This window comes from Fukomys damarensis, unplaced genomic scaffold, assembly GCF_012274545.1.
Source record: "Fukomys damarensis isolate Sample0158 unplaced genomic scaffold, DMR_v1.0_HiC HiC_scaffold_39, whole genome shotgun sequence".
NCBI classification, from domain to species: Eukaryota; Metazoa; Chordata; class Mammalia; order Rodentia; family Bathyergidae; genus Fukomys; species Fukomys damarensis.
In genome coordinates, this window is record NW_022900951.1 from 109,140,471 (window position 1) to 109,156,988 (window position 16,518).

Here is a 16,518-nt window from a genome sequence, read left to right on the forward strand (position 1 = left end):
GAGCTCTGCCTGGTTCCTGTCTTCCTGCGTCGTTCCTGTTCCCATTCCGGGTGGTCCCCTCCTCGAGCCCTGCTAATAACGAACCCCACTGGCCAGGGCATGCCACAGCCCAATCCTTGGCAACTGTTACATCACAGGACAAATGAGAATTAAAGTTGCAAACTTAAAAACAGGGTGATATCCTGGACTACCTGTATGGGCCCAATCTAATCACATTGTTTATTAAAAGGGGAAGAGGAAGGAAGGAGATGGAGAACCAGATAAGGCAATGTAAGGACTCAGGGCAACATTTCTAACCTTGAAGATGAAGGGATGAGGCCAAGAGCCAAGGCATGTGGGCAGATTCTAGAAGGTGAAAAAGATATACAGATTTTGTGCTCAGAGCATCCAGCAGGAAAGCAGCCCAGTTAACACCTTGGTTTTAGGCTGGCGAGACCCAATTTAAGACTCTTGATCTCCCAAAATGTAAGATAACAAAACTGTTGTTTTAAACTATTAAATTTGTTACAGAAGCAACAGAAAGCAAATATACTATGACATTTTTTATCTGCATGGATTGCCTGAAATTGGATCTGCAGAGAACCAATTTATATCCCTAATACATAACCAGAGTCGATGAAGAATTCTTTTGTTTTGTTTTGGTAATGACATTCGAACTCAGGACCTTGCGCTTTCAAGACAGGTGTGGTGTGGTCCCGCTGAGCAAAATACCCAGCACTCAATGAAGAATTTTTTATCTTTTATTTAAAGTAACAATGTAATATACATATAGGTAGTATACATCCATTCATGTTTACTCAGACTTCCTTTTCACAGGGAAATGATGGATTCCACCCATGACCCTCTTTATCATGACTATCCCTATAGTCTTCTTCACTTTTCAATTCACCCTGCATTTGGAAGTGCTACCTGGTAAGAGCGTGTCTAGGATGTAAATGTCATACAAAACAAAACAAAAAGTCCTTCATACAATTCTATCTTTTAATATGTTTTGAAAAAGCTTTTACTAAAACTCCCATTCTAAGGCTTATGTAAATGAGCTCAGAATAACTATCCTGAGCCGGGGATTTAGCTCAGTGCTTCCAGAGCCTGCCTTGCAAACGCAAGGTCCCAGGTTTGATCCCCGGTACAAAAAAATAAAATAAAAAGAAAAATAAAAAATAAAAGAAAAATAAAAAATAAAAGAAAAAGAATTAACTATGCTTAAGAGGTCAAAAGCTTGGAATTCAGAAGCCAAATTGTTACTCTTGAGCTGCTATAGTAGTTCTTCAGAAGTGGTAGCATCTCATTGTTGTGTCTGTAACAACTAAGTCAACTAGGAGAACTAGGAGACTCCCGCCTATATCCCTCACCAATCTTCAAGTCCCATTCAGACCTCCTTCTAACAGACACTGTATTCTGAACAATAGAATCCTCAAGCTTCATCATGTTTTTTTCAACTTTGGAGAGCATTATCTAATTTCCCTACATTACTAAATTCTACTTCACCTATTTAAAGATTCCTAGGATTAAGAACATTGTCACTAAATTCTTGGATTAATATAACTGTGCTAATACTATACTTTGGAGAGCATTATCTAACTTCCCTGGGTTGCTAAATTCTGCTTCACTTCTTTAAAGATTCCTAGGATTAAGAACACCATCACTAAATTCTTGGATTAATATAACTGTGCTAATACTATACCCCATATCCAGGGGGAAACTTGTGTTGGCAAAGGTGGGATTAAAAACCAATCCCTCTGGGTCATGTAAGAAAGACATAGTACAAGTCATTTTTTACCATCAAAAATGTAAGGCACTACAGATTCACTGCCTCAAAGGCAAGAAAAAGTGTTACAGAAATAGCATATGCTTGGTATCAGATTTTTTGTGGGGGCGGGTACCGGGGACTGAACCTTGTGCTTTCAACTCAGGTGGTGGCACCACTGAGCTAAATCCCTGAACTGGTATCAGAATTATTAAACCCCTGGATTACATAGAGTGCTTACAGAATAGAACCACAATGAAAATCGTGGCTTTCCTCACAAACAGGTCATTTCCATACAGAGTTTGTCATGCTGTTATCAACAGTAACAAGTAAAACTTTTAAATCCTAAAAGTCCACTTTTAAGCACACAGTTTACTTATTGAAAGAACAAAGCTAACATGCTATAAGGCACAAAGGTGTAAAAAAAATCTGAAATTAGTCTTGTAACACTGAATGCAGAAGACTGTTCAAGGTTTTACACGTAAGTCCAAGTAAACAAAGTTCCTTTTAGGCAATGCAAGCATCCCTCTGAGTAGACCAAAATGGCGAAGTGGGCTCTCGTCACCAAGGGCCAACAGCTTGCTAGCACACACAGGAAAAGTGGGCAAATCAACTTTCCCCCCTTTAAGTTCCAAGTCTGTGGATACGTCCGTCTGAATATTGAGAAAGAGAAGGGAGGGTTAGGTACACCAGGCAATATGAAAACTTGACTGCGGTTTTCAGTATCATTTAAATAACAATAAGATTCAAAAGTTATAGACTCCTTCAACGTTGTTTTGGCCAGGATCCCGGTAACTATTTTTCCACCAAATCACTGGGTATGATCCGCAGGAGTGTGATTTCTCTGGGTTTCTTTTTAGTAAGATCACAAAGGAAAGGAAAGGCATATCCGAAAACGAGAAACAAAAAAATGCAGTCAAAACCTTTTATAAAACAAGAAACTCAAATGTGTAACAGCAAAATATATCAAGAAGCTCTACAAATTATAGTAGTCATTACACTCTATGAAGCACCAGAATCTCCATCAGATCACTGCTCTTGCTGCTCTCTGCCTTAAGTTTCTGGATCAGTAGGTCTGTGGTGGAACTCAAAGTGCTGCATTTCTAATTAGGTCTCCCACGCTTCTGATGCCGATGATGAAGGGCACACTTTTCAAAGCACTGCCATGGAACAAGAAAAGCACATCTGCCTTGGGGGAGAGAAGAATGTTCATCAGCCAGCACTGGGGGATTGAAATGGATGTCAGGGTTAGAAAGGCGGTATTTTTCCCCAAGAGAGTTTGCTTGATCTTTGGTCTTAGTGTAACCTCCGACGAGAGTTTGGAGTTCTCTTTCCATGGACGAAGTGGTAGTGAATGAGACAATGAGAGAGACCTGAGCATGGAGGTGTCTGTTTCTCCTAAGTCTTCCTTGCCTTGGGGCTGCGAGACTTAGACTGAGACTTCTTAGACGGAGACAGAGACAGAGACTGAGACCGGGCCGGAGACTGAGACGGGGGGGGGGGGGGTCTTAGACTGAGACTTCTTAGACGGAGACAGAGACAGAGACTGAGACCGGGCCGGAGACTGAGACGGGGGTGGGGGTGGGGATGGGGACTGGGATGGGAACTGGGATGGGGACTGGGTGGTCTTGAACTTTTGCAGCAGCTCTTCAAAGATCTCATTATGCATGTAAAAGAAGATGTACCCTGTACAAAGCCTGTATTTCTGCACCAGGGACTCTGAGATACGTGATACCAGTAAATCATTGTAAGTCGACCAGACCTGCTTCTTAAAGTTGTAGGCATCGCTGATATAGTGTCCTGAATCAGGGGTATTTCCAATATGGCTGATAATACCAATGAGCCTATAGGTATAAGGATTTTTCTCATTAGCCTTTTTTCCTGGTTCCTGGGTTTCTGACTCTGTCTTCTTACCTAAAATATCTTTGTTTCCAGGGTTAGCCTTCTGGGGACTTAATTCTGTACATCCTCTAAGGTTCAGGCTGTGCTCCTGGGCATCTGGCTTTGGAAGGCCTTCATGAAGTATCTGCTGAGGGGCTTCTTCATGAACTTCCAGTCTATCACAGTGCTCACTTTGTTCAGCCACTTCCTGGGATCTTTCTGGAATTCTGGCTCTCTTATTTTTGGAAAACTCTTCAGTTGTCTCACTGAAGCTATCAAAATCGGATTCTGCAAATGTATTTTTTTTCTTAGATTTCCTTAGTTTTGGATCTTCAGGCACTCCTGGCAATTGAGCTTCTGTAAGACATGTGTCTGGTCTTCCAGAGGGTTTATCTGCATTTCTGTAGAACAGTGGAAGGGAAGTGTCTTCCAGATTCATCACTGAGGTGGCTAATTGCTTTGTTCCAATTGATGCCCCATCTCTAAAGCATGCCGATTCTGACTCTCTTGTATCCGCTTTATGAACTTTTCTTGGGTTTTCCTGCACGCATACTCTTCTTTTCCCTTTAAGAAACTGCTGGGATTTTTGTGGTTCAGGCTTCTTGACTGATTTAACCCGTCTTGCTATGCGATACTTGGACTTAGACTTATATTTAGATTTGGACTTTTTCACTGAAGATAATGATAAAATGATTTTCAAACTTAGCTTTTGAAAAGCTTTTAGTAATCGTAAGTCTCTAATGTGTGCATCCTTGCGAAGGGGAACAGGTGGCTCGGTGTCCTCCTTGCAATGAGAAGACAAATCTAAGTATTTAGAAACAATAACTGCCTGATCATCCTTACTTAGCTGGAAAAACTTATCAAAGCGATAGCGTTTCAGGTGAATAATAAGAACCCTAGGAAGCCTGCTGAAACTGTGTACAACAACAGATTTCTTGTACGCACAGTTCTCACACCTATACTCAAGCTCTTCTGCTGCGAAGAAATGATCAAAAGTAGACTGAATAGACAAAGGACGTGCTCTCATTCCTTGCGGAAGGTTGATGGAGAGATAAATACTCGGTTCTATTTTGTAAATAGCCTGTCCACAAGCTTTACAAAAAATAGAGCGCAGCAACTCACACTCGAAATTAGTCACGACAGGACAATCAGCCCCTCTGGCAGCGGAAACACCAGCAAAAGCCTGCTGAGATGAATTTTCTTCCTGAAATTCATTTTCAGAATCCAAAACTACATTTGATTTCTGTAAGGTCTCCTTCATCTGTTGTAAGCAGAAGCTTAAAAATTCATGTGCATCATTCTGACTCTCTTCAGGGAACATCTCTGAAATTACTGAAATGGCTCTTTTAATCACCACAAGTAACTTCTCCTTGATTTTCACGTTAAAAACATCTTTCATAGTAAGCAGCAGAGCCACACACAGGCAAAATAAATTATGGGAAATTCCTCCCCATGGGAAACCCAGATTGAGTACATCGTTAGCAAAAAATGGAATTGAACACAGAGACTGTAAAACTGCATTAATGTAACAGGTGTTTCCCAAATTGGGGAGACCTTGCCATACTGCCGAGTGGTAAAATCTACGGGACAACTCCGACTCTGTGCCACGCTCACTACGCTTTATTGCCAGCAAAAACTGTTCAAGTGTGTTCTCAGTGAGAAACTGGAGGGTGGTACCATCTACGTAAGTCTTCTTAAAATAGCTGGCCACTAATAAAGATGCCAGCTTTTTACTGTTTTTAAACTCTTCTGCCTTTATTTCCTTCTTCCAACTGTAGCTTTTATACTTCAAGGGATTTGCCTTGGATTTCTCTCTTATATTTTTTTTTGTCAGGGATTTCTCATTTTCATTCACCTCTGGATCAGAGGGTGACATTTTTTTCTTCTTCCTGTATCGATTTTCTGAATCTTCATCAGTAAGTCTTGATGATTTGGATGTAAGCAAAGATTTCTTCTGATGAACAGATGTTTCCTGTTCTTTGTCTGTCCCTGAGCATCCCTCACCTGATGTCTCAGAATCTTTGGGCAATAAAATTTCACTGGTCTGTGTTCCCGTGGAGGTAGACGCAACCCCTCCCTTATCAGAGCTCATGTGTGGTTCAGAACTGCTTTGATGGACCCTGTCCAGGAATGCCTTCAGGTGTTCAGCATCTGTGGAGGATAATTTTTCAACAAACAAGAAGCCATCATTTTGGAAAGTCACATGTATGCTACTGAGGTTTACTCCATAGGGTTGAAGGGCCACATGTTTAATGTTATTATTTAGCTTTAAAGTTCTGACTCTTCCAGTCTTCAAGTAGATCAGCAGTTTAAAGTACTTCCTTCCCTGCACTGTTTCAATGAATACTTCTTGTGGCTGGGACATCCCTGTCCTCTTGTTCCATATCTGAGCATAGCCATGTACCATTATGGAACTCATTCTTTCTTTACAAATGCACGTATGCTGGAAATGCAGACAATCTTGTAGCTTCAATTTGTTTCCAAAATTCACCTAAGACAACACCAAAGAAATTGTTCGTTAGTTCTCTATACAAAATGATCCTACAGGTACTACTGGTTTTATAGTAAAACTTTCTTCAAATTCTGGACATCTAGCTTCTATTCCCCTTATAGACTAAACCACTGCCTTTTAGAACCATCCACAATTGTATAAAGGCAGAGTATTGATAATCAAGGCAAGATTACTATGAAAAAAATCAAGTTCTTTAACCTCATAGAAAAATACTTGGATAAAACTCAAACTCTATTCCTATACATTAAATCTCCTTTCCATCACAATATTTAGTTCCATTCTGATTAACTTCCCTACTTCAATTAAAATCATTAAACACTTAGAAGACTTTCAATACATAGCTGAAAAGCATACTCAACAGTGTGTCAAGTGTATACATATACAATGTGACCTTCCTGTCACAGAATGGCCTTACAAGGAACCACAGGAAATGAATAAGAAAGGAAAAGTATAATATGAACCTAATGCAGTAACATATGAACATTCCTTCTATGACTAGAAGACTTTATACATGAGCTATTCAAAGTAAATCAATCTAATTACTTGCAAATCCATGTTAGCGTTCTTTTAAAAATTACTTTTATTGGTACATTTAAAGTATACAACATAATGACATTCATCATTGGAAATTTGCATCTACATAATCCATTCCCTACTTCAATTAAAATCATTAAACACTTAGAAGACTTTCAATACATAGCTGAAAAGCATACTCAACAGTGTGTCAAGTGTATACATATACAATGTGACCTTCCTGTCACAGAATGGCCTTACAAGGAACCACAGGAAATGAATAAGAAAGGAAAAGTATAATATGAACCTAATGCAGTAACATATGAACATTCCTTCTATGACTAGAAGACTTTATACATGAGCTATTCAAAGTAAATCAATCTAATTACTTGCAAATCCATGTTAGCGTTCTTTTAAAAATTACTTTTATTGGTACATTTAAAGTATACAACATAATGACATTCATCATTGGAAATTTGCATCTTTACATAATCCATCTTGGTTCTTATTTTTTCCTCATTCCCCTGCCCTCGCTTCAACCCCTCCCTCCCTATCTACAAAGACTTTGTTTCCATTTTCTTCATTCTCATATTAATTCCATTCCCTTCTTTTCTTTCCCCCTACCCCTCTCATTTCCCCTTTCCCCTTTTTTCCACTTTGCACCAAGGAATCTCTATGCATTTTATCGGTCGTTGACAAAAGTTTAAGAAAACAACTTCTTGCCAATCAGAAAGCAAGCTACGCAGTTTTCTGCCATTGTCTCTGGCTACTGGGTCCACTGAGATTCCGGTAATCAAACCCAACAGTGAGGTATGGAGTCCAGCTTAGTGGTGGATCATGTGCTTGGCATATGTGAGGCCCTAGGTTCAACCTCCAGTGCCAAAACAAAAATAAACAAATACAATTTATACAAAAGCTTTGGTGGGGAGGATCAGTTATACGTAATCACTGAAAACTAGAAATTTCTGAATAACTGAGGCCAATCGGAGTTCATGAAAGCAATTTGCACCACAGATGTTTGTGTGAGAAATTATATGGAAGTTGTATTTCCTACTACTTAAATATTCTTTCTGAATCTTGTCTAAGGTATTAACTTGATAAGCAAACTCTGCCTCTATGGGTAATACAAAAGGAAACTAGTGCTCAATCCATGTTCAAATGACCAAAAACTCCACACTGGTAGAGCACAAATTAATGACATTTTTGCTTTATAAAGTATATATAAGTCTTTCAATCTGTGTTCAATAAAGTAGGGATTGCACCCAACCATGTAGAAAAGTGCATATTCATCCAAATGAGAGAACATGTATTTATCACGGTGGAAATGGGGCCATAAAAAATTCAAACACAACAGCAAATTTAACTTTTCTGGATTATAGTTCACTGCTCTACTGTACATGCTAAGTAAGGATTCAAACTATTTTCTCTCCACAAAAACAAAGTCTTAATTGTTCCTTTTTTAATAGTTTAAATTCCTTGAGAGAACCTGCAACCCAACTTCAAATCTGCATTCAGAAAATTGGAAACCCCAGCTCATCTGTGTTTATCAAAATTGTTGTCTCTAATTGTGATACCGAAATAGTAAGATCCTTCTGACATTTCCTCTGCCTTCAGAAACACAGTTAAGACGCAAGTGTTTAGAGAATAATGACTGCATTCCGTCATTCCTTCCTCATAGTCTGACCTACTTACATTTCTCTCCAGAATCAAGGAGACTTTTAGAGCCCAATGAGCATGCAAAGTGAACATTAAGAAACATCTTGCTCATATTAATTCCATTCCCTTCATGAAAAATAATGGAAACAAAGTCTTTGCAGATAGGGAGGGAGGGAGGGATTGAAGGGAGGGAAGGGGGATGGGGAAAAAATAAGAGCCAACGTGGATTATGTAAACGCAGAAACTTCCAATGATGAATGTCATTATATTGTATACCTTAAATGTACCAATAAAATTAATTTTTAAAAAAGAAAATCAGAGATGAAAAAAGAAATATTGCAACTATACCATAAAATACAAAAAGAAAAAAGAAACATCTTGCTGATGTGCAGCTGAGCAGTCTGACCACTGCCCAGTTCCTTAGCATATCCTAAGCTTAAATCCCCTTCTGGTCACTCAAGGCTTTAAAAGTATCCCTTGGTCATTTGTGGAAGATTTTAAGCTAGCATGTACTAGTTCTCCAAGACTCTACTGAAAAGCCACTACGTGACCACTGTGTGAAGGTTCATGTTCACTTTGGTACAGCAACATTCCTGCTCCCTTTACACTCGTAAGTGAGACTTAAAACATGACAATTATATTCAAAAGTAAAATGTAATAATTATATTCAAAAGTTCTTATAGCCAACTTGGTTTTCTCTTCTTAGTCCTACAACCTCCATGAATTAGATATGATTTATCACTACTAGTGCAATACACTGGGCCTAGGTAGCTGCTGATCTGAAAACATAGCCAGACACTCTCAGAACTACTTCTGTCCAGGGGCAGGGGATTTAGCTCAGGGACACCACACCTACCTTGCAAGTGCAAAGGCCTGAGTTTGATCCCCAGGACCACACACACACTCACACACACACACACTCACACACATACAAACTACTTCTCTCAGATTCAGAAGCACATCCCAAGAAGCTGGCCATATGGTTAAAACCTAACTGCAAGAATTGCTTGCATTGTTGTCAACTTACTAATTCACTCTGCATTGGTCTACCTGGTCAGGTCACTGAGATATTTGTTGCTGAGCACCTTCTTTCTATGACATACCATGATTTACTGAACTCTACTCAACCAGCTCTCTTAGGAACACAAATGATATGAATATTAATTGTACTTAAATGACTTAAGACTAAGCCATCACATTCTGCATCACAAGTAAATACGCAATCCTGTTTAGTTACCTTAGCAAGCCTCACTGGAGAGAATGAGGAAATGCTCCTCACAAGGTGATGCGCTGGCCCATGTATGTAGTACATGGTAAAAGAAGGTCAGGCAATTACCAGAGTGTTATAGTAACTTCTGTCCCCCGGCCAGGGATTTAACTCAGTGGTGCCATGGCCTGCCTCGAAAGCACAAGGTCCTGAGTTCAATCTTGGGTACCAAAACAAAAAAAACTTCTGAACTAACTTCTGTCCCTCTCTAATAGTCCTGGGCAAGAGTCTTGAAAAACAAAACATCTTCAATTTACAATTACCTTAAGATCTATATATATTAGTGAACTTTGGGCAGGTTAATTGCACTCTGGGTCCCATCGAGTGAACTGAAAAGTAATCGTCAAAGCTTCCTGTCAGAACTCCATCTTATGAGACTTGTGATTCTAGGTACAATATACTTAGCACACTGGCTTTCCCAAGTCAGTCCAAATAAAAGCAAGACTTTCTCCATCCAACAGTTTTCTCCAACAACTGAATGATGCGGACCACATCTTAGCCACCGTCACACACAAAATGTACATAAGGATCGCTAGGTAAATATTCAAGGTTTGGTAAACGGAAACATGCCTTCTCAAAAGCCAGCAAGCGTTCATTCATTAAATACCTAAGTACTGAATACTTGAAAGCACTGTATATCAAACTGTATGTACAGAATAAAAAGAAACAGGGCTGGGGATTTAGCTCAGTGGTTCCACCGCCTGCCTCACAACCACAAGGACCCAAGTTCGATCCCCGGTACCACAACAAAAAAAAAAAAAAAAAAAAAAAAAAAGAATAAAAGGAAACAAAATCCAGGCTGTGGTGACTTTCATTCTAGCAAGGGGATGAAAAATGTAGATATCTAAACTAGATATGATATGGAGAAAACTGCTAAGGAAAGAATTAAAATAGTTGGAACACCAGGGGTGATGGGAGGTCTTAGGAATGACATTATAGCAGGACCATGAATGAAGTGAGGAAGCTAATATTTAGATGTAGGGGGTTCCAGGGAGGAAGAAGAAGAAACAAAGGGCCTTCAGGTAGGATTGTGCTTGACGTGCTAAGACAGGAATCAGGCCAGTGTGTCTGAAGAACAGTGAAGATATTTTAAGGGAAAGAAGATGAGAAAGTTTTGTGAAAGAGCGGGAGAATGAATTGACTAGTAACCTTGCTGAGTCGCATCAAGCACTAAGGGCTGAGTTAGTTAGATTCATGGTCATGATTTTATGGGGAGACCAATCAGCACATTTTGTTTCTCTGCAGCTACATTCAGCTGCCCAGTTGCCATGGTGCAGGTGTGCAATAGGCAAGTTTTGAATTTAATTTGCTGAAGATTTTGCCACTCGTAAGTAGCCAAGTATGAAGAAATTGGGAGCTGGGGAGATAAAGAAGGGAATGATTATAAATATGGAGCTAGAAAGGACGAAATGGGGACAGAGGACAGAAACACGTGAGAAAAGCTTCATGAAATGTTTAGGGGGTGGTGTAGAAGCATCAGGGGACCTGGAGCTCAGCCTCTCACTTCAGTAGCTGTAATTCTGCCCCCTGCTTCTAAGCAGCTGTCAATTTCTTGCAGACTTCCTTCTTCTATTCTCCTCCCATCTTCCATTCTATTTTTCTATTCATTCTTACCCTGGCTCCCAAGCTGGAAGTAAATAATAGAAACGGGGTGGGGTGGGGAGTTGAATGTTAGACGTATATGGACCGGGTAAGGGACAGGCATGATCAGATGCAGTGGGTGAGGAGGTGGGGGCAGGCGGAAGGGGAGAGGAAACCATCCCCTCCCTTTTTTCACCCTCCCAAGTTTGGGTTAAAGGTCAACACATCAAGAGGCGCACTGCCTCTAGAGCATTAGCAATTAAATCCTGTCATTATGTTTGGTCCCAGCTTCAGTGTGCAGGGCTTTTCAAAATGATTGGATCAGGGCAGACTCTCCTTTTTCTTTCTCTAGTTTAAAGGTGCATTTCTGCACTCAGCAAACGTCCGAGTCATTGTATAGCAGAGAAATGCCATTATTTTGCCTTTTGACATACACTGCACATAAATCTCTCCATAGGAGGCCCTGACCAAAATAGGAAGAATTCCCTGACTAGCAAATTGTTCCCATGAGCTATTCAAGCTTTGAACCCTTTCTGAAAGACAGACTTGGCACAGCATTTTTAAAATTCTTTTAAAAATGATTATGCTAGTGGTATTAATGAGACAGAGCTGATTAAGAAAATAGAAGGGGTAATTTTCCAGAAGGTAAATATGATTTCACTAAGAAAAGTATTCTTTCATGAGAAAATGTTTACTTATTACACTGAAATAATGATAAATCCAGCTTTCTCAACACTAATTCCTTTTCTTCTATTGCAACCCTTTCTAGTATTGGCAATACTTTTTGCTAGCTACTGCATTCATTTGTTCATTCACTTACTAACCAAAATATTTATTGGATTTTAGTAAACTACGGACACTAACTACGGACCAGACCCAAACAAGAATCAGTAATATACTCCTGACAGCGGACAGGTTTTAGGACAAACATGAAGGCAGAAGTACAACGGGAAATGTATTCATGAAGGAAAGTAAAATTCAGCTAGTGCTACTGGGAGTCCATATGTTTCCTGCCATCTCAGCTTCCTGCAGTATTTCCTCTCCGCTTGGAATTCCTTAAGAGTTCCCCAACACTTGTCTTAGTTCCAGCCTTTCTTTGAAGACCTGTCCAAATCTCACTTCATTCAGGTGAGTGCCAGGTCTGATTTCTCTTGCCTCAGTATTCAGAAAACATTCACTTTTTCTAAGCTTGTCACTTTCACTCCTGCTCCCTTGTACTGCTATTCCATATATCCCAAACACAACGTTGTGTGCAGAGTGAAATCTTCCTTTGCCTAAAGAAATCATAAAGTTGGACAGCCAGGAATCCTGTAAGAGTTATAAATGATGAATTTAGATTTTCCTGAAGAAAACGGTATCCAGAACTCTAAGAAAAGAGCTGGAAAGGCAGAAAGGGATGAAATTAATTGACTGGCACTGTCACTGGGACATCAAGCTAACTATGACATGATGGGCACGTCAACTAAGAAAGACGACTAAACAGATGAAGACCAGTATCCATCATCGCATTTAAAATGCGTATGTACTTCAGTGAAGCAATTCTTCTAAGGTTTTGTCCTGTACATATAATTGCAAACCTGTGAATCTGTTTACAAACAATTAGCATCTTTTAAAACACCTATAAAATGAGACTTCCAACTTCCCCTTATCTTGTCATATTGGCAAAGGTGCAATAAAAGTAACAGGCATCACATTACACAAGAACTACTACACACATGAAAAATACACTTGTCAAAGATTATTAGAAGGAAATGAATAATAGGGAGCACTGTGCCATATCTCTCATCCACATGCTCATGCCATAAGTATGTTGGGGAGGGGTGGCTTCCAGAAATTGTGAGACTCATGTCATCGATGGATACCTGTTGAACAACCCAAATGTGTAGGTCAAATTCATTACAACAAATGTAAGAGCCATGGGAAAAAGGAGATGTTTACCCTCGAGTTGGAGGAGTAAGGAAACTGGTGCTTGACAGAAACTAAGTTCACAGTACTGAATGAAGTTGCTCCTATGACAGGGCAAGAAGAGACAATAGTGAAAGCAAGTTCTCCACGCTCTAGAGGGGAAGTTGTACAAGATTCTACTTACTAAACAGAGTATAACTGGACTACAACCTTATGAAGAAATGCAACCCCCAAAGGGGAAAAAAAGCCGGGAATGGTGGTGCACACCTGTAACCCCAGTAATCAGTAGGTTCAGGCAGGATCACTGGGAGTTTGAGGCCAGCTTGGGTAGGCAGTGAGTTAATGTCGGCCTGAACTGCATAGCAAGATCCTGTCTCAAAAAACAAAAGAAAATGAAAAACAAAAGAAACTCATCCCAAAGTCAGCATCTATCAGAAACAGGTGACCTTCCAAGAAAGAAGCTCTTTGGATATACTGAAGAATAGGAAATTCCAGAAGCTGGAGAACCCAGCTTATCAGAAAATACTACTGGATATTGGTCCTAAGAAAAGGAAGTTCTCAATTCAGTGATATGCCCCATGGAGAACTAGCTTTGGGAGAATGAAGAACCCTCAAATGCACACAATGCTAAATAAAAAGGCTTTTTCCTATTTTCTTTGCCTACACAAATTAATGTAGTCAATGCTTCTTCTCTTCTGTCTCAGGGAATCTAGCCTGAGAATCAACTTGCCTTTTTTAGGCTTTTCCTCATTTCTTTTCCTTCCCTTGTCCATATGAGACATTCCAATTCTGCACAATTTAGACAAAAATATCTACAGTTATGGATCCGCGGGTAAATAGTAGAAACGAACCACAGCAAGAAGGAAAACAATTCTGTCCTAAGGTCGGGGAGGAATCACAGCAGAACAGAAAGCATCAAATGATTTCAGTTCGGAAGTATCAGTTGAAGAAACTCACTATGTATTTAACTTTGTCAAGAAAACAAACTGCCATTTCCTTGGTAACCAACAGCTGCTTCCACCCTATTTAGGACAGGATTATCAACTGTCTTTATGCACAAAGTAGCAGTGTCTATCGCTGCTGTGGATTCTTATTCTTTAGGCATGGGAGTGACTAGAACTGTACACTGTACTCCCAAGGTAAGAAGGGAGGCCTGGGACCAAGTCTGACAGGAAGGCAACATGAAGCATAAAAAGAATACTGGAGCTGGAAGAGGAACAAGAGATGGCCTTTGTTCGGATCCCCTCATTGATCTGGAGTATTGAAATGATGCCAAGGAAGCCAGTAAGTCTGCTGAACAGTTAGTCAGGGGTCAACAAACTAATTCAGATGACAAATGCTTGCACATTTCTAGGGAAGAGTTTGATAGGGGTGGTGGAGGCAATTAGGAAAGTAATCATGCTGGAGGAGGCACCTGAAGGAAGATGAGGATTTTGAGAAAGTATTAAATTAGAAAACCTTAAGAACTACCCTAATATGGGGATTCACTAGCTCTAAAATTTATTATGAAACAAAAGGTCAAGGTTGTACAAAGCTTAAGAAATCTGCTATAGATCAAGAAAAGCTAAGTTACCACTGCTAGAAGATTCCCCAGCTACCTCTGCTCAAAAGCATATAGCTTTTTTCCCATTGTATGAACAGTCTTACCTAATTAGGCCCAAAGTAACCCTCAACCATATTTGTATCTGACATCCAATTACAATGTTCTCTGCTCAGCTGAACTTCAGGGCCTGATCCTGCTGTCCTGTGCTCTCTCATCCTTAGTTCTTGATAACTAACACGACTTTTTTGGTAGCATCTTTCCTTTCAGTCTTGACACCTGACCAAAGAGCTCTACCATACAACTGAGGTAGAATGAGGGCTCACTCCTCGTCAGAGTCCAAAGCCAGACTTACAAACCAGGACTAACACTCCATAAAAAATGATACCTTTAAGTTCAACAAGTAAACAGATGGTGAAATATGGATGAATTTTAACTATGCATTTATGCTAAAAACATCGGGTTCTACATCTTTGAAAGGGAATTCCAGGTTAAATTGCATTATTTGTGCCCAGCCATCATCTACTATCCTTATACTCTTCCTTAAAATTAGTATGTTGGAAATTCTGCAGAAGGAAAATAAATCACCAGAAGATAGCCTATGATAATCAGAGTTACTTCTTGCCATGGATTATTACACCAATCACTACTGGGTCAAAGTCTTTCTGAGAACAACCATGACCACTGGTACAACTTCGGAGAGGACAAAGTCTTGTTCCAATTACTGAGTGGTGGATGAATTCATTTTTCAACAAGCAGAACATGATAGAGATCTGACTAGAAAATTATGAGATGGTCCTACAAGGATCCCGTTTCTTAACTTTATAGCCATGCCCTTGTCCCAAGAAAGCCTGGGGGAGATACTATACTTTTAAGGTACTGTTGGAATAGATTCCACTTTTAGGATACTGATGGATCCGAGGTGTTTTTGACCTGACACGACACAAGGGGGAGCTACAGCATCTTCCTTTCCAAACTAAAGAGAGGTGCACTTCTTCAGTACTTCTTCAGCTTAATTAAGGATTAATATAATAGTTAAGAGCTAGGAAAGAATTTTACTTGAAAATGTATTAAATGCCTCAAATGCTGGAATAAGGCTCCTCAAAATACCAATCTTTCCTTTTTTTTGGTACTGGGAATCAAACTCAGGACCTTTCGCTTGCCAGGCAGGTGAAGTGCCACTGAGCTAAATCCCTGGCCTCAAATCTGTCTTATCTAAAGGATCAATCCCATGAACAGGAAAAATGCCAAGTTGCCTTCATTTGTTGATTTAACTTGTCCTGAAATATTCTTAATATTGAATTCCCAAAATCTAAATCGTACCTGTAAACCCTCAAAAATGATTCTCATTCGTCTCCCTACTTAAGTGGTGCCACATTTTTACATGCATGCTACATTTCTTTCCTATATGCTGCCACTTAAAAAGCGTGTGCTGGGCCGGGGATTTAGCTCAGTGGTTCGGGGGCCTGCCTTGCAAGAGCAAGGACCTGAGTTCAATCCCCGGTACCAAAAAAAAAAATAAATAAATGATAAATAAAATAAAAATAAAAAGTGTGTGTGTGTGTGTGCGTGTGTGCGCGTGAGAAAGAGAAGGAGAGTGAGAGAGGGAGGTAGAATGGGAGACAGAGGGAAAGGAGAGGGAAACAGACACTACCTCCAAGTCTAAAACTTATAGTCAATAATTGAGGTCTAGAACAGATGTTATCTCTTCCATGAATGTGAACGATTCTCCCAACCTAAAATTGAAAATGTATAAATATCTGGAGAGCAGCAAGGCCCACGGATTTTTCCAATACACAAGTCAAAAGAACCAAAGCCATCCGCCCCATACAGTTTATTGTGTTCATTAACATGAGTCTATTATTCTATTATATTCATCAATATAACTTTACTACTTTATGAGACCCTCACCCAGG

At 39.8% G+C, this 16,518-nt stretch overlaps 1 protein-coding gene across 1 annotated transcript in view; it reads right to left on the reverse strand.

Moving 5' to 3' along the window:
• Positions 1–3,191: 3,191 nt before the first annotated feature.
• Usp26 (ubiquitin specific peptidase 26) overlaps positions 3,192–16,518 on the reverse strand; it is a 40,147-nt gene continuing 26,820 nt past the window's right edge. Inside the window, exon 2 of the mRNA XM_010614313.1 lies at positions 3,192–6,119. Within this exon, the coding sequence (XP_010612615.1) occupies positions 3,192–6,119 (2,928 nt within the window). The remainder of the gene's footprint in view (positions 6,120–16,518) is intronic.